General features: G+C 40.5%; 1 protein-coding gene across 12 annotated transcripts in view; it reads left to right on the top strand.

Moving 5' to 3' along the window:
- Positions 1 to 19,195, top strand: part of MECOM (MDS1 and EVI1 complex locus) — a 136,049-nt gene that overhangs the window by 30,132 nt on the left and 86,722 nt on the right. For all 12 annotated transcript variants that reach the window (XM_078665932.1, XM_078665939.1, XM_078665938.1 and 9 more), the window contains 3 exons: positions 10,988 to 11,090; positions 11,985 to 12,201; positions 13,839 to 13,986. In XM_078665932.1, coding sequence (XP_078522058.1) covers positions 11,042 to 11,090; positions 11,985 to 12,201; positions 13,839 to 13,986 — 414 coding nt within the window. In that variant the 5' untranslated portion in view covers positions 10,988 to 11,041. The remainder of the gene's footprint in view (positions 1 to 10,987; positions 11,091 to 11,984; positions 12,202 to 13,838; positions 13,987 to 19,195) is intronic.

Here is a 19,195-nt window from a genome sequence, read left to right as displayed (position 1 = left end):
TAGAAATGACCAGGAGCCTACTCGAAAATGTGTTCTCTCCTATCTTCAAATCATCCAAACCGGCATACCCCTATAGTTCCACCCCATAAGGCCCAGCTGAGAGACATTTACTCCTATATAATCAAATCATCTATCTTATTCGCTTGTGGTCAAGCTTTTTTGCAAACTTACAAATCAGTTTGCAAGACGCCACCATCTTCTGGGTTCCCTGGGTAATTAACCTGTCCCATTTCAGATTGGTATCTAACAAAATACCCAAGTACCTGATGAAAGTTAATTGTTAACGATTTTTTTTTCCGTCTTTTTTTTTTTATTATACTTAATTTACCAACCTTTGAAGATTGGAAAGCTGAGTTATCTTTCCAGGATTCAAAATATTGACACTCCTATGACTGCATGTTTAAGAAGCGAGTGTTGAACGAGTTGAGTAATCCTGCAGATGGGTGATCATACTGGTAAATATCAGATGTTTCAGTGGTGGTCTGAACACAGATACAATGCACAAACCAATCATTGTACAGCAACACCTGAACAGTCCTATTGAGTTCCAGACCTGTAGCATGTCAATGTCAGATATTCTTGTACAAATAGACTGTAAAGTACTTCCGATATCTTTGTCTTTGCTGTAAATTTAGATTAACCAATGTCTATTTAAATACCCGTGGGGCTCCCAAGCCAACCAGTGACCGCTAACCTTAGAAAAAACACATTGAACCGCTGTGACTGGTGGACCATTGCTTTATCTACTTCAGCCTCTGGTGTCTGAGGCATGCTTTGCTTATTAAACAAGGATATGATAGCATATACTCTTTTGATTAACAGAAAATGGGAAGGGACGCGTCCTCTGGCAGCTTACATCAAGAGCAGCTAGATTCAGATTCAAAGTACATGTCTAAATGGACATATGCATACCTCAAAGACACATTAGTGTGTTCTGTTTATTTGCTTGAAGTGAAAAATTGAAATCAACCTGAAACAATTTAACCTTGAGGGCAACCTTTTCATTGTATTTCCCCTGAGCGCCCAATTCAGGAATGGTAATCGGTGATGTGACATAATTGATGATGACAGCATGAACCTGATGAGTTATGAAACTGAAGACAAACTATTTGAGGAAAGTATGGATCATTCATAGACCCATGGAAGCCTGATGGCCATAAAAGAATTTCAGTGAACATCACATTGGAATCTGAAACCACTTCAGCGGGATTGAGATAGCGGAGTGGTCTAGTTATTGGCACCCTTGAGCAGAGCTCACAGTACCTTGAATTTGCTGCTGTTTCACCCTGTGAATCTCTCTCTCTCTCAGAAACTGTCTTGTTCCAGTGTTTGTAGTATAGATGCAGTAAGTGCCCACACAGATCCTCAGATGTTTCTTCCATCTCCCTTTCTCTTTATTATCTTTTGTGTTTAATCAGATTTTTAAAATATATTTTTGGGGTTGTTTACTTCTTTTCTCATACATTAGAAATCTGATCGTTGTCCTTGCATAAATAGTCTGAAAAAGCCCAAAAACGCTAATCATGTTAACTACTATGTTGGATTGAACACCGAACTGTTTCGCCAGAAGAACAGAGGAACTTCAATTGTAACAAGTTCTCAAGAAATATTTAATTATAGCAAGAGTGTAATTACAACAGAAAGATCATTTAAGTTCAGTAAAGAAAAGTCAAACTTTGAACTCTGACATCAAGGTTGACGCAATTCCATGAGTGCAAGAGCTAAGTGTGTGTCTTATATGGAGGATGAATCCTTTAATTGGGAGATGTGATCACAAGTTCAGTTTAACCTTGATTTGACCCCTGGACTCTCACCTTGCTTACTCTTGCTGGTTCAGGTTGGGAAAGTAAGGATCATGATTGCAAGCAGTCTATTTGTCCCTGATTTTTGGTGCATATTCTTTTTTTTTTTTTTTCATAACTTCTGCAGACATTGAATATTTAGATAATGTTCGTAATTCATATCCTATAAATTGTATTTTGACCAAGTTTTTACTCTCCCAATTACTTCATAATAAAGAAACACAAGAAAACAATGATTTTAAAAAATAAAATATTCTGTTCCGAAAAAAGCTCCTTACTGTAAATCCTGTGGCTACGCAAAGATGGTAGGAAAAAAGGAATCTGTTGATTCAATATTTTCGTAGCTACTGTGTTTGCTTAAACAAATTGAAACAGCGACAGACTGAGATGAGAGCATGGTTAATACTCAACAGAGGCTCTGATGCAGTGGTGGTCTGGAGAAGAGGGCAGGGTTGATCCATCAATTTTCAGTCAATGCTCAAGTGCTTGGTTGGAAAGGACTGAAAGAGATGGTAGAGGGCGTCCTTAATACGGAGCGTAGTAAAAGTATTTTTAGGAAACCGTTTACTTATGGAGAATTCTAGTTAAAATCATTGAACACGGGCACTTAGCGGTGGAAAGGGAGTGTGCTAATTGAAGCAGATAGACTGTCATATGTCCGTGATAATCTTGAGTGTTATGGGTTACATTTGAATGTACCTCCAAGATATGTTACACCTGTTTCCATCGCTTCCCTGCCTCCGCCCCAGAGAATGCAGTTGCTTGACCGTGTACATTTCATTAGCAAATATGCAGCTGGCTCACGTCCAATCTGTAGAGTTGGCGCGATCAACCGCATAAATATTTTTCATGTATACTCCATCATGGCAGAGACTGGATGGAACCCACCCGGTGCATTTACTAGTCGCGGTGAGGTGGGGAGGTCTGTTTTGTACACACTGTGGATAGGTACGTGCAGTAGATGTGCAGGAAAGAACATTTTTAATCTGTTATTTGGCCAAAGCTTGAAGGAGCAACCATCTTGTCTATATCCTTTAGGTTACATGAAAGAGTTCTTAATATATATATTCTGTTCTTGCAGGCAGGGTACATTATTTAGAGACGCACTGTACTGTGTATGTAGAATGTGTATTAGTCGCACTGAATGAAGAACCAATATGGAAGTGGGGGGATATAGGTAGTTCGTGAATGTTGATGTGTGGTAGTTCTCGCTTCATCCAATCGTGTTCATCAGTGCTGTCCCCTTTCCTCCCCACCCCCATTAGTGTTCGTGATATTTCACCCCACAACTTGCTTGCATTATTAAGCAAATGTAATAGATTGTCTTGTCTTCCAGTTGCTTTTCCTTGGTCCAGTTGAAAGGGAAAGTCTCTGATGCACAGGTGGATTGATAACAAACTTTAGGTCTGATGACTGACCACAGCATTACGGCTTTGTCCCACTGTGCAATGTTCGGATGTGTAATACACCTTTTGAGTCGAGTACTGCACAGCTACCTTTGTCTACCTGCATTCATGGTGGTGGTGTGGACCTCACAAAATTACTTAGTTTTATTTGCGGCTTGTTATTTGAAGGTTCCCTGTTGTACACTAAACGGTCATAACTCAAAATATAAAACATTACTGGGCCATAAATACACTTTTTAGGCATTTATTGTTATTTAATTTCTCTAGTCAATCAATCAACTGTATTCAGTTTCAGCATATAAAACCATAAACGTTATCAGTACATAAAAATATTCATAAAATAGTTGTACAATTCATCACACACTAATCTAAGTTCTGTAAGAGACTTTAACAATCTAAAGCTTGAGGTACAAAGTTAAATACATATTCCCTTTACCCTCAATTAAACATTTTTAAAAAAATTGAAGGGGTGGGTCCCAAGGCCTTGACTAATATATACATATATATTATTGTCAAAGTAAAGGTAAACCTTAACCGTTAAAAACATTTAATCAAGGCAGGCCCTGGCCTTCACCGCAGATTTCAAGAAACTAAGAAGTTCTCTAGCCTATTAGATGTACTCTTCTTTCAGAGTTCTCTTTGGAGGGCAGTATTTCGGCCATTTTAATTAGAGCCTAAATCTGTTTGAGTGTTGGTGGGAAACCTGAGGCTTCCTTTATCTTTTCCAACAATCATGAAGATACTGTGGAGAATTATGTTGCTGCCTAACACCGCTGCAAAGCATTTATGTTTCTGTATGTTTATATTCACTGAAATAAATAAGGTTAAGTTATGGTTAGTTTTGGCTATAACATCTTAAAGTATGTTTTTTTTAAAAAGCAAGTAAAAAAAGTTGCGTTTTTAATTGAGATGAACTGAAAAACACTGAAATTTGTAAGTTATGGTTAGCTCCTCAATTTTAAACTCCCACAACAGTCGTGCAAACCATACTCTGACCCCAAATGCAACGTTCATGACTTTCCACTTGATGAGACAGCTGGATTTAAAATGACAAATTTACAGATGAGGTTACCTATCACATTACCCTTAACCACGATTAAAACAACTATGAATGTAATATTTATTGATTCTAGTATGTTATGTTGTGCTTTTAGGTGTTGTTACTTATTGGCATAAATATTGTGAAGTCCTAAGCATTACATTTTGTGAGCCCACTTCAAGAGGTGCTTGGCGATGGTGGGAACGTCACCAGATAGCTACAGAGTTTTGCAGTGATGATAATGAACATTGTAGAACGACTGGTCAATCAAACCTGCATTGGTGCCAGAAGGTATATTAAGAATACATGAGTCTGGTGACAAGTTAGTATGCAAAGCTATCCTGGACAGTGTTTACTCCCATACAAACAAGGTATTTTATGATGTATCCTCCCGAGACAACTGATCAAGCGATTACTTTGATAGATATCTGGCCCATTTCTTCACAGTAGGGCATCTCAGACTCCATTCTCCCCTTAACAAATCGGCATCCAGTCAGGAACAACAAAGTTTATGGAACGGTATAATAAAGTAATAAAATCAGCAATGCCCGTAATTCTGTGACTATCGACTTTTCACTTTTGTTTACGTTAATCGTAAGGCATTATGCTGAGCTTCAAACCAGATGAATGAAGATCCCCATTAACGCAGAACCTCGATAGGCAGTCAAGTTCATTGATAAAAAAAAAAATATGCAAGGGAATGTCAGGATGTTTGTAATTACTTTTATGGCAAGTTCAGTCAGTCCTATGTGAGGGTTATTATTCTCTTAATGAGTTCATGCATATGCCCCTCGGAACAGTGCTTTCCAAGTTGTTACAGTGCCCCTTCAAAGCACTGCATTCTGGTACACACCACTAGTCTTAACCACATATTGCAATCCTGTGCACCTTTGTGTTATAGCAATGAGACCTCCTTCACATTCATCTCGGAGAGTGCACATATGCTGCACTGTGTATTATACAAATATTGAGAAAAGCAGTCCAGTCGAAACGCGTCTATATGCTTTACGTAAATCTTTGGAGATACCAATAACAAACACCCTGAGTGCTAACTGTGCTTTTGGAGATATGTATGTGCGTATGTGTGTGTGTGTGTGTGTATATATGTGTATATATGTGTGCATGCGTGCGTATATATGTGTGTGTATGTATATGTGTATGTATATATGTGTATGTGTGTGGCAGCCCGGGATGAGACAGATCCCGGGCACACACAGCCGCACCCGAACGTTTCACAGGTCTTTAAAAGACCATTTGAATGTTAATTAGGCCTTGCTGTTGTTTCACCCCTTGCTGGAGGCCCTGCAGCTCCACTCTGCCAACTGATTAAAGGTTCAGCCCCCCCGAAATTTTTCTCCCCCCCCCCGAATTTTTTTCTTAACCTCCCCCCCCGAAATTTGGCTCTAGTTGCGCCTCTGATATGTGTATATATGTATGTGTATATAGTTATGTATGCCTGTGTGTATATGTGGAAAATAGTATTGGAATCAAAATCTCCGTAGGCCACGACAATTCTGTTATCCGTGTTATTGATACTTCGCAGCCTTTCACACCTTAAGTTGTTAGGCGCTATAATGAATGTAGCTAGTTAGTGGCACGTTTTTTTGGAAGTTTCCACGTACCCTCTAATGCTTTCCCCAGCAGGTGCTCCAAGGACCCGGTAGGACAGGATTCAAGTCTAGGCGGGTATATCGCGTCTCTCACCTCACGGTTTCCGAGAAACCATGGCAAAAGTTCTAATAAGTCACAATTCGAATGTCAACATGTTTCTGGAAAGGAAGCCGGTACGTGAAACCTCCGCGGGCTGCCAAGGAGCGCCGGTTCCAAGTGTCGAGCAGAGGCCCATTGTTTCAACGGGGGAAGTGAGAAAGCGGCGTCAAACGCGCAGCAGGAGTGCCAATGATCGAATGGGAAGTGATGCGCTGCATCAAGTTCCGCGCAGTGCTGGTTAGCAGCGAGGTTCAAAGAGGGGCCCATAAAAAGGAGGGCGGGAAAGTAAAGAGACACGCGGGCCCAAGTCTAACACGTCTTAGAGAACACATACCAAGTTAGCATTAAGGCTCTACAGAGTGAAATCATAAAGGGAGGGGCCAAGGGCTATGTACCTGCGTCCACGTCATCACTCGGCAAACAGCGTGAAGCCTCTGGGAGAACTCGGTGTCTTTCAGGAGACAATGCTGGGATGAGCTCAGTTTGTCTAGCAAGAACACCGCTTCCCTGTGCCCGTCTTTGCATAATGGCCAGTTTATAAACGGCAGGCAGTGGAATGATTGTTTTTAAAACATGCCATAAACTGACTTGAAAGAGGGGGAGGTAGAGTACGCCCCAGAAGAATGCCCATTAAAGTTATTTATAGGTATTTGGAGCTTGGTTGTGGGGGTTTTGCTTTGTGCGGTGATAAAAGCTTGTACTTTGAGGACACCTGCTGGAAGTTGGGAGTATTGCACCCTTGGGGAAGGATATTCTTCCTGTACTCGTGTAGCCAATGAAGGGACGCCTGTGTTATCTCAAAATTGGTCATTTACTGTCTTGAGTCAAATAATGCGTGTAATGGGAGTGGCTTAGCTATCAAAGGTGCAGCGGGCGCAGCGTCACCGAGGCCCAGAGGCCTGTAGGGGCGCGCCAATTTCTATTTATTGGTGCATTTTACTGCCCACCCAGCAGATAGTGGGGCCACCTTTCCATGCTTGCACTGGGGCCTGTGGTATTTCGCTACGAGTTTACGACCCGAGTAAGAGTTTAAACAAAACGTACATTGGTCAGATTTGGATAACGCAAACAAAAAAGTTGTTTACTTTCATTGGTTTTACTTTTGAAAAAATGACGGGGGTGGGGTTTTCCAAACTCTGTTACATGCACTTTTTTTACGAGTAATTTGTGGCAGTTACCATTTGATATAATACTTTGTTTTTCAACAACAACAATATAGTTACGTATATGTTATAGTACTTATCTTTGGGTAACCAATCTTTTGAGTGTACCTGATTTCTGTTCAGACCGTTAGCATGTGGTACTTCCCATGTGCATGCAAATGGTTGGGTTCCCCCATGTAGAAATTCAACTTTATAATTACGGTGTTGTTTCTTCTGCAAAGAGCGGCGGGTTGTTTTTTACCCTTTATTTTATTGCTGCATCTTCATCGATCTGGTATTCTCAACTAAAGTGTTTTTTATGTGCCAGGTTGCATAACTTGGGGCTCCGAATCGCTGCTTCATTATTGACATAAAAACGAGGTCCTATGATAAAACTATTAATAGTATTTTCCTTTAAGTGACGTGCTTAATTGTGTGTTCTATTTAGGTATGTTGCGCTATTTTTTTTAAGGCTCCTCTTTCGTCTTTTTGCTATAAAATCAAGGCATAAAAAACTCCACAATTTTTAGAAGTGAAGAGAAAACAGAAGAGCTTTCTATGCGGAATACTTGTGCTGTAAAAGTTTGATCGTTAAATTTTGCTTAAGTTTTGCACTGCCATACGTTACAATATTGACTCGGCCAGTAGACTAAATCGTCAATGCGGGGCGAAATTATGCAGCAGGGTTAACTAAATTACACAGCAAGAAAATGCATTTTATGCGGCATAATGTGGCACAATGTAAGGAAGTACATTTTTCAGTTTTTCCATTTTAACACACTTATACTTTGCTTGGGCCAAAGTTTCACCAGATGAGTACCCACTGAATACAGCAATCCTCCTCAACTGAAAGGTGACAGTATTACAATTTTGCAAAGGGCTTGCTACTGAACAGCACAAGGTGGCAGTTTTTTTAGCTACATTGTAGCATTTTAAAGTTTAAACATTTTCCTTTTTTTGTGGTTGATATGACAATTGTGCAGCAGATTGATTATGTGACAAGTGTGATAAACCTATCCTTCTGCCTAAAACACAATGGTTGCCGAATTGCTTAATTCCCAGTGGTCCTGATTATAATTCTGTACCTCCACACCCAAGGCCAACACCCCTACACCTTATCTTCTATTTCTGAAATAGGCGGAATGAGTGCCGTGGAGACACAACACATCTGATGCCCTCACTCTAGAAACTGCTCTTACTTCATACATACTCCCAACATTACCACATGATTCTCCAAAGATCACTGAATGTGTCTGTGCGTCTTCACCTACAGCCTCTGAATGATAGAAGAGTTTCTGCCCCTAGAAAACGCAAGAGTACAAGTACTCTCTGGAGACACAAAACACTTTACAAAAGTTAAACCCAAAAATAAAAGTTCCTAATTCTGAATTTCTTCTTTTACTGTTTTGCTAATGCCTACTGGTCATCAAGGTTTTAATGCCATAGCCAGATGCCACTGACTAATATTAGAAATTCATTGCTTTATGAGAAGGCCACGGCGATTGTATTTGTTGTATCCGATAAACTGAGTGGGGTTGTGGGGTCCGCGGACATTGAGCCCAAGAACCTGTGCGTAGTTGGTACCATCTTCTATATTCCGTGTTAGCATCAAATGGCATTTTTCAGGAAAACCACAATCCGATTTGACCCTTATCGATTGATTTTGTTTCAGATTAGATCGGTTGTTTGATTCCCGGGTGTCTCCGCTACTAACACACTACAAAATAGTACCACCTTTTAGGTCTGAAATTTGAGGCAACTTTAGCTCTCTCACCAGACTATTTGTGTGTGTGTGTGTGTGTTTTATTTTTTTGTATTTATACTAAATATACCAATTGAGAGGGGCTTTTGTTCAGTGAGCTTCAACCATTGGTCTCTTAAACTGTCATTCACATTTTGCTTCTACCTTCTTGCTGCATACTGAATAGGGCATTGGCCCCACCCACTTTGCCCACTGGCTCCCTGAACTTTGAGTGACAGTGCAAAGCCTGTGCAAATCGTTCACATGCCTAAATAAATAGTTCCTTTCTCTACAATGGCAAAGCTGGTTTTAAGTGTGCATTATTATTTTTATTTTTTATATTAACTTTAAATGTTGGCTATGTATTTTACCTGCCCCTGGGTGCTCAGTTAGATGATGGTTTTATTTCCTTTTTCATTTTTAAAGTTTCTTTACCAAAGTGTTGAAATTACACTGTGAAATTGTAGCTGCTTGCAATTGGAGTGCCTCTTTTGGTGGTGATATGTTCTTGTCTCATTGGGGCAAACACTACCACCACTAATAATAATACCAAAATGCATGTTTAGAGCTGAAAGGATTGTCATTTAGAAAACACTAATAAAGTGGCCACCTCAGTCAATGCTTTTTAATTTAAAAATATTACAAGCAGATGGCAGCCATGCTTGGGTGGCTCAATCTTGTTTTTCATTTTTGTGTCCTATACTTGTATAAAAAAAAACTAACCGAAAAACAAGTGCAAATTATATGTATCGACGTTGCCAATGCTTGTTTAATGAGTGGCTCCTGTCCTACCTATCTGTGCTCAGTTTCACTGACAAGCATGTCTTTAAACCTCACGCGAGGGGTTTTGAGTCATTGATGTGTTCCGTACACATTTGATAGGGAGTTTCTGTGCATTGGTTCGTTTTTCTTATGGGTCCCTCTGTGGTTGTGTCCTGACTGCAGCTCGAGAATGTTCTGTGCAATTTTGGAATCTGTTATAAAGCTTTGGGTTGTGACCACTGCGACTCCAGCATGCCCCAGATGGATTACACCTCCGGGGCTAATCCTGTATCAAGTACGAAGTCCCCTTTGTTCATGACCCGTGATTACAAATCTGGTTTAAAATGCACACCTTGATTGTATTTTTTTTTTTTTTATTTCATTTTTTTTAAAATTATTATTATAATTTTTTTTTTTTACCTGCATGGTTTTCGCCATGTAAATCTGCCCGGAATAGTGCGGGCAGGTGGCACAAATTCAAGCAAATCCACAGCTATCCTTCCTCCGCATTCTGATGTCTGAAACTCTGAATTTTGCGGTAATTGTGCACCCAGTCATTACCACATGCTGTAGATGGCGTATGTACAGATAGCACCCCAAGCTAACTCTAGAGTTTTAATCTCTTGAGATGGGCAAGCGAATGAGGGTTCCTGGTACATGGGTGAAGGATATCTATGAAGATGACAAGAATTGAGCCACTGGTGGCGCTTGTTGGTTTCGGACGTTGCATATCTGACTAGTGCGTCAAGTGTCATTACAAATTTTAAATTGTGTGGTTAGGGCTTTTGGGAGATTTAAGGCTTCCCTTGGTTCACAGTGCAGTGCATAACCCAGCACCTAATATATACCGTAAAATTTCCCCTCAATACTGGGGGTGGTGGGTTGTGTGTTCACGTGTGCATGTGTGTTGGTGAATTCATGGACATTGCATGACTATCTTAAGCTATGGATCTCCTCTCACCACCCTTTTTAGATTAAACTTTCTCATGGTCTAACCCTCATTGTTTGTAAGTAACCCCATTCTTCTAAATTTACACAGTGCCCCAAACATATTTACACAGACAAAAGCGGACTTACGTTTTCTACCTTTTTTTGCTTGCTGATTGCAAACTGTATTTGAACTTTGCCAAACATGTAAGCTATGCTGCTGCCAAAAATGAGTGCGGGCCATACCTCACTTTATTTAAATTTGGATCAGTTCTATCGCCTGGCAAAATACACTGCTTACTTTTTAACAGACTACCTCTGTGCAAATAATCCCACAGTAAGCAAAGTCTACAAAATGGCGAGAGGCCCCTGCCCTGGTTTGCAGTGTATTTTGCCAGGAACTTTTGCCTGCACCTTGTCATGCACTTAACTTCACTAAAAGTTCTGTTTTCCTTTAGGTATTCTACAGGGTTGTAGTGGATATTGAGCCTGGAGAGGAGCTGCTACTCTACATGAAGAGTGAAAATTTCCCACATGAAATTATGGCTCCGGATATTCACGGTTAGTGTTTTTGGCAGGCCGCCTTCCCTTGTAACCAAACTCAACACCAGACAGACTTGAAGAAGAACCATAAGCAAAAACTCCATGCAATGGTACATTTGTGGTATTTTAGCAGTTTCATGTTAAATGAATAAGGTCTCACTCCCATCAATTCATTGATCAATGAGAAGTTCTCTAGAAGTATGTCACACGTACTCTTATCAAAATCTTAATTTTTACTCCTGGTATTCAGTAGTGCTCCAGGAGTAAGTTACTGTAATTATTTTGTGAATCAGGTCATTTGTCACCTCTGTGAGCGAAGTGAGACCCTTTTATTTCTGGTTGGGCATTTTGGGGTCAACCTTTATCACATTTCCTTGAAAGCAAGAAATACATGATTTAGGGGTATACAGTTTGAGATTTCTGAAATAAATCTTCAAAATAAGCAGCCACAATGAAAGTGCCATATGACAGAGTAAGAAAAACCGAAAGTAAGCGGTTCTAGTTTGTGTTTTCAGAGTTGTGACTCCATCTGCTGAGATATCCTTTCAAGTATGTTGATAAAATAGGTCTACCTTCCTTCCTCTTCTCCTCGGATTCATTCCCTAGCTCAGTAGCTGCCACAATTAGAAATGCCCAAAAGAAGCAGTATTTTAATAATGCCCAATCTAATTTTTTCCGTAAAATTGTTACAATTGGGGTGTCTTTCATGTACCAGAATGGCAGGATCCTTGTCAAATTTTCAGGGGATCAACCTAAAATACATTTATTGACCCGCAATTTGACTCGTCCACAAAGTTAGTGGTTATCCTAAAAATCTGATCTGGCATTCCTGAACCGATACAGAACAAACCTTTTCAACATTGTGGTAAGGCGACCTATGTTCTAATCCACAAACGCACTGTTTTCTTACAGAAGAGCGGCAGTATCGCTGCGTGGAGTGTGACGAGTTATTCGAGTCCAAAGCTGAACTTGTGGATCACCAGAAGTTTTCCTGTATGATGCCTCACTCAGCTTTTTCTATGGGCGACGATAGCTTTGAGGAAAAGCTGGACGATGAAAGCGACCTCCTCGATCTGCATGACGGCCAAGAGTGCAAAGAGTGTGACCAAGTGTTCCCGGATCTACAAAGGTTGGGATGGCTCTCAGCCAGACATTTACAAATTAAAAGCATCAAATACTTGCAGATTAGTAGTATTTCATTTTGAATGTTATTATTTTTTCATTGCCTTGTATTCATTTTACTTTATTTGAAAATGTAATTGGAAAAAGGTCATTATTAAAATAATAAATAACAGTGACTAGACACATACAACAAGTTGTGTCTAACTGAAACACCTTCCCAGACATTATGTCAAAATGTACATGCGAGAAAAGTAATTTCCAGCTTGATGATTGGTATTTAAAGACATTATTTACAATTGGCTGGCAATTTAACATTTTAAGTACTTGATTTCATTTTTAAATAGCTCCTACTTGCAATTAAACAATGAAGTAATGACCAGTTTTTCACACCATATTATGTTCTTCAGATCTGTGTCAAATTTAAAAAAAGAAACCTGTTTATATGTTTACAGGATGAATGTGAATAGGTGTCCAACAATAAAAATATTTTTATGTATAGTATAAACTGACCCGGTGAAAGTACTCTTGATTTTAGTGGGCTCGCCAGATGCAAATTTAAAGGGTGTTTTAAGGCCATTGAGTGTCGTTGTAGCTGTCATACCCAATTCTGTCAGTTACCTTCTACATTAGTTCACAGAGAGGTTGCAAGCATGCATTAATTGACCGACTACTGCACCAATCGATGCTTTAAATTATTTTCCCACTTTCCCCCACAAATTTTCAGCAACCACTTAATTTTTTGGGTTGTCTCTGTGCATTTTTACTACAGGTGTAGGTGTTTCTAAGTTCTAATATATGAAAATTTAAGCAGTAAACAGTGGCGGCCAACACAGATCTGGGGGGTAAGGAGGTATAATTCTAAAAAAAAGAATAATTCACTTTCCTCCTTGACGCTCTGTCCCACGTCGTCTCTCCTCTGCCGAACAGGAAGGAACCAGGCTTACCTGAGCCAATCACAATGCTGCAAAGCAGCGTGTGATTGGTTCTGAGCACTGTGGTTTGGCGCTCAGACGGGGATGTTCTCCATGCAGGATGGAAAACAGCCTGCTTGGAGAACATGCTAAAGTACACATGACTGTTTGGCCGCCCCGCGAGCCCTGGTCAAAGCATCATGCGCACTTTAGTGTGCCCACAACTCCTCCCGGCTCTGTCAGCAGAGTAGGCCTGCCCTCATGCAGCCGCAGCATGGAAGAATAAAATGATAACATTGTGTTATTTTATTTTTCCTTTCTTTTCCTGCTGCACAGCAGCAGTGGAGCGACGCTCCTCCATGTTAGCGAAGGAGCCGCAACTGGCAGTGAATATTGTTACGGGGGCAGTTTTCCAAGTTAAAGCAGTTCTTTATAAATTCCTGTACATTTACATTTACATTTACATTTACATTCTTTAGCAATGGTTTACAACACTGCGGAAGAAAAAAAGGAATCTTTACACAATGCTGTACCTAAAAGTATACAGGGAAGAGAGAGATTCTTTATCTCCTTTCCGAAAAGATGGACATGTGCACAAAAACTTGCACACAGTCACACTGTAGGGAAAAGGTTTACAAAATAATCTATATCCTATGCTAATGGGTGTCTACTATTATTCGTGATGTCTCCAACAGATTCAGTGTCTTAACCAAGCAACATAATTTGTTCACAGCCTGGAAAAGCACATGCTGTCGCACACCGAAGAGAGGGAGTACAAGTGCGACCAGTGCCCCAAAGCCTTCAACTGGAAGTCCAATTTGATTCGACATCAGATGTCGCATGACAGCGGAAAGCACTACGAATGTGAAAACTGTGCAAAGGTAAAGTCAATTTACCAGCTAAAGACTTTCATTCAGTGCTCATTCCACGAGGCTTCAAGTCAGTCTGTGTGTTTTTGGGGATGTCGGTGCTAGGTTGAAAGGCAGTGGTAGCCAGTGGAAAGCTTGCTCAGTAGGAGTTTAGCCACCTCTTAGCAGTTAATGGCCGTGGGGCCTAAATACGTCTCCAACGAGTAGCTCAGGAGCTACTGGTAGCTTGCCAGTACCCTGGAAGTAGCTCCCTAAGATGCATCTCAACATAGTACTTAATTCAGAGAGTCTACTTAATTCAGAGAGTCTACCCTAGCCATATTGAATAAGGTCACTTTGCAGCAAGAAAAAGACAATGTTTTTTTTTTGAGTGTGTTAACCCCAAATAGAATGTGCATAATTATAACAAATCGTGTATTATGAGAAACTGATATGCTAATGTTTGGAAACGAAATTACTGATAATCTAAAACTGCTCTTTGAATGATAGTCTATCCCAAGTTGTGGAGACTTATAGCTTGCTGAATTTCCTGTATGCCAGTGGACACTTACAGTTGTGACTTTTATGTCATAGGTCATGTGAAGACATTTTATTACGATACAACTTTACTCTTCTTGACACTGCTGTCATGTGTCAAGGTGGTTGACATTCTATTACAATATTACATTTTAAGTAGTGTCCAAAAAAAGAACCAGACTATAATGCAATATCATGAAGTTAAGTAAACAAAGATAAGTATAATTGTATGCAGGTTCTTAACTCCACATCTATTAACCTTGAAAAAATATATCTAATATTGTGACATACAGATGGGTGGCCAATACTAGCAGTCCTGCAAAATATGCACATGACTGTAATTGGCTCTAATGTGCTTCCTACTGCAACAATTGTCAAAGTCAACAGTAGCTCAGGAATAATTTGATAATTCAGAAGGGATGTATGACATTACAACGCATGCATTTACATCGCATGCCTTTACAACGTAAGTATTACAACGCAGTCCATTACAACGCATAGTGCTTTGGGGTGCTGCATAGTGAATAGTTTAATTTTTGCAGCGTGAATCTTTCTGGATTCACTATGCTGTGCATTATTCCGCGGTTTTGTGGTTGGGTCCGGATTCGTAGTCTTTTCTTTGTTTGTTTGTTTTTTTGTAGCCCAGAGCAATGCGTTGTAATAGTTTGCGTTGTAATGGTTGCGTTGTAAAGGCTCTGCGATGTAAAAGTTGCGTTGTAAGTGTTGTTCACCATTCAGAAGTAGTTCTCCTTATAGAAAAGGTTTGAGATGTAGTCTATAGCTTGGTGAGATGAAGTTAAGCAAAGCTACCTATTAACCCAGGAGTGAAGGTGTGGTTGATCTAAAGTTACTTTGTCAATCCTTGTTATTGTACTTAATGCCGTAGTGTGCTTTTCAACTCTGGGCCGTAAGCACAGGGTGGTGATGATGACTTGACTGCCTAGCGCGTTGTGTTCTTAGGCAGACTATTAGCTGTGATTATTCGTCAGCCCGATGGAGGGTTTTCTTAGCGTGCGGGCTTGCATTAATCTTTCTACTGGCTCAAATAAGTGGGTGATGTAGTTTTAAAGTCTATAATTCCATTTTTGTACGGGAAGAGAGAACTTGCAACCCTCCAATGTAATGTAAGTAGGCCATGTCGTGGGTTATCCCTCCAGGGTTCTTTGGTTAGGGATCCCAGTCTTATGGCCCACCAGCACCTAGCGCATGCCTACCACTGCTATGTTATGATAGGGTAGTAGGTAATGTGCTCTTTCAGACCACCGTGGTGGTTACTCGCCAGGCTCTCTAGTGTAGCGTTTGTGAAATTGGGACAGATACTGTGCAGGTGTTGAGTAAGAAGAGACACAAAAAGGCATGTTGGAGTGACCACAAGTGGGTAAATGACATAAAGATGGGCAAAGTGGTGTGTGGCTGAACTAGCTGCAAGGAGGCTCTAAGACTATAAAAGTGTATTCTTCATTTCTTTTTCTGGGCTGCACATAACCATTTTATCAGTTGTTCCAACTCAATGGCCCTTTACTTTCAGTTAACAGCGCAAGTTAATTCGTTATTTTTCCCCCCCAAGATTGTCCACTAGCATGTCACTTTCCCTCCGAGCCCCATTTTCTGATTTGTCTGTGGGTGTTGATGATGAGATTAAGATTTACAAAATCATCAGGATGGAATCCTCATTTTTAGACTGCAGCTAGGCCTCCTGGTTTGCTGCTTCTTATTTGTGCTACAAACCAAACTTCAACTTTCATTCAACCATACTTAATGCTTTTTTTGTAAACATTTCATAAAGCTTTCTCTTATCTACTTCACTTTTTTAACTGGTAATTATTGTCAAAGTTTGTGTTTCAAGTGTCTCACCTATACTTTGATTTAATTTTTAGGTCTGCCATTAGCCAAGACGTTGATTTTATTAAAATGATACATATAATATTTTTACATTTAGTGGCTTTTATCCTGCCCTCTTCATCCATTGGTCTGCTGTCATTCCCATATTTGTTCCATTTACTACAGCATTGGACAGTAGGCACGTTCACATCATTTATTCGCATCGAGTGAAAAAAGAAGTTCCCGTCCGTGCCAGGAATTACTACAGCAATATACGCTTGTTGAGTCCGAAATGTATTTTTGCTTTAGCCAATGTTTATTTTTTATGTTAGTGGGGGCCTGAAGATCACCCTCCCCTAGCAACGAAGTTTTGTAATAAAACAAATTGCAAAACAATAGTAACATTGGCAAAGCCAAAAGACTAACAGCCAATGCCAGACATCTTGGCTTTACCAATACTTGGTCTCTTTCAATTCCGTTGAATTATGTGAGTGTGTGCCACTGATGTGCAAAATTTTTAGCTGTTCTCCATAAGTTAACCCCAACAATAGAAACGTTTGTGTGTTCACCCAGGATGATTTATAGTGGTTCCTCCATATTAGGCGAGTCTATCAATCTTCAGTACTGGCCTGGTAGCAATAGGTTGTTTAAAACCACCCCCCCGAAACTGACGTTTGTTCCTGTCTTTTAACAAAAGCCTCCCATGTGTTTCATGTTGTATTAACTTTCACTCGGCTACAATGGAAGTAGAAACATGGCACATCGTGTTCGTATTCAGGACCATACAAGTCCCTTCTTCAGAAGTCAGCAGGTGCGGGATCATTCTTCAGTACAGTGTTCAGCCATTTTTCAAGCCGGTTGGATTTGCATGTCACAAGCACGGCAGTGCAGAAAGAATGTGGAGGCAGTCCACGAAAGAATGTGGCGGCTGTCCACGAAAGAATGTGGCGACTGTCCACGAAAGAATGTGGCGGCTGTCCACGAAAGAATGTGGCGGCTGTCCACGAAAGAATGTGGAGGCTGTCCACGAAAGAATGTGGAGGCAGTCCACACACCTAGAGAGGAAATGGTGTTGGTCATAATGGTGTTCAAAGAGTGGTAGAAGAACTTTAAAAAACAAATGAGGTGTGAATTGAACGTGTACACTGAATGTGGGCAATTGAGCTCATAAATGACTTTGTGATTACTCTTGGCAAAAAAACTAGGCTTAAAGCACTGCACCTGCTAGCAAGTCTTTACCCATGCATTAACGTGTCTTATTGTACTGTTTTGTGTTCAGCATTTGTAAATATCTACTTAATCAGGTTCATAATTTTACTTTTCAAAGTTACTTTTAGAACAGAGCGGTGTTGTAGAGGGCCATCAGCTGCGTAACTAGCTTGCCCATCCTGATATTCATTGCTAATATTGACCTGAATCTATGCATCCCTGGCTGAAATAGGACCTTGATATTTTACATCACTTTTTGAATGGTTGGTTGGCTGATTCTCTCCTCACATGCTCGGTTTTGCAGCAATACCTTTTGTAGGACCATCTATGTATTTTATTGCTGATGCCCGCTTGCATCACAATCTAGTATCCCTTCTAAATAAGGCCTGTTCTAGATTTGATGGCTTCATCCGTTCATTTGCAGTGTTCGAGGTTTTTTTTTCTGTGCTGAACATAAGCTGCCTTTGTTCTTAATGGTGATGATTTGTAGGAAGGCTTGGTGGTTGGTTGTTGCCAGTGGTGCGGCTGCAATTCACACTGCATGGTTAGATTTGAAAAAATTGCCTACACGACCCATTCATTTGAGATGTTCTGATCAGACTATTCTCATGTGTGTTGCATTCAGTTATTATGCAGAACAACATTTACACATTTCTTGGCCTTCTTGTGCTGTTGTCTCATTTGTAGTCTTCTGCAAATGGTGGGTTGACCACTGCAGTAGACTGCATAGTTATTAATCCACTTCTGACTTTCTGTCAACCATGCGGTTGTGTATAAAGCTTAATATGTAGGTTGTAGAAGTGGAGGATGCACCGGCAAGGGTGAGAGGGCCTTTTGACCTTCTACCAAGCTCATGTGCATGGAAACTAAGGGTGTTAGGGGTGGTCCATATGTAGTCTGGTGTTAAATGTACACTAACTTTGTTTGTAGCCTGTGAGTCAGTATGTTGTTGGTGGTTACAGTATGGGAGAACACTAGGGCTCCGGAGAGCGAAGTGTGCCCTGCAGCCTTTCTTCAAAACCAAAGTGCATAATCCTAGTCATCGGGTTGTGGTGCACGCACCCCTAATGTCTTTATATGCATGCGTGAGAGAGATCTCGGAAGATGTGATATATGGAGACCATTTATGAACCTACCCCTGCTTCTGTGACAGGATCAATTCTGTGGTCTGTTGGGTGGTCAAGGTAAGTACACAAAGGGAAGAACCCCTTGTTTCTGTAGCCCAGTATCTCTGACATATGACAGCAAGCAGAATGGAGTCAGTATGTGTGGACCAAAACAAGAGCTAAAATTTTATGCACCAAAACCTCACAGGCCCATCTATAATACTGAAGGACGGTCTTTTATATGGTTCCTCAGATTCTGCAGCAATGCTTGTGAGGGTGCCATATGCTAATAATAATAATAAGATGAATATGTATTGAGTATGGCATTTCTAACTGTGCAGCATCTTGGGGTTTAAGCCTGAGCTGGCATTGCCAGGAGTGGGACTCCTGAACTGAGCACCAAAGCAAATTTCATCAGTGAGTATTTCCTCACTGGGCCGTAAGGCTGGCATGACTGGATATATTAGAGATGCCCAAGGTTGGCCAAGAAGTGCTTGGACCATGCTGGATGTTAATGATATTTACATAAGAACCCCCACATAGAATCCTGAATATCTGGCATGGATCTG

Source organism: Lissotriton helveticus, chromosome 11, assembly GCF_964261635.1.
Source record: "Lissotriton helveticus chromosome 11, aLisHel1.1, whole genome shotgun sequence".
NCBI classification, from domain to species: Eukaryota; Metazoa; Chordata; class Amphibia; order Caudata; family Salamandridae; genus Lissotriton; species Lissotriton helveticus.
This window is presented reverse-complemented; position numbering and strand designations above follow the sequence as displayed.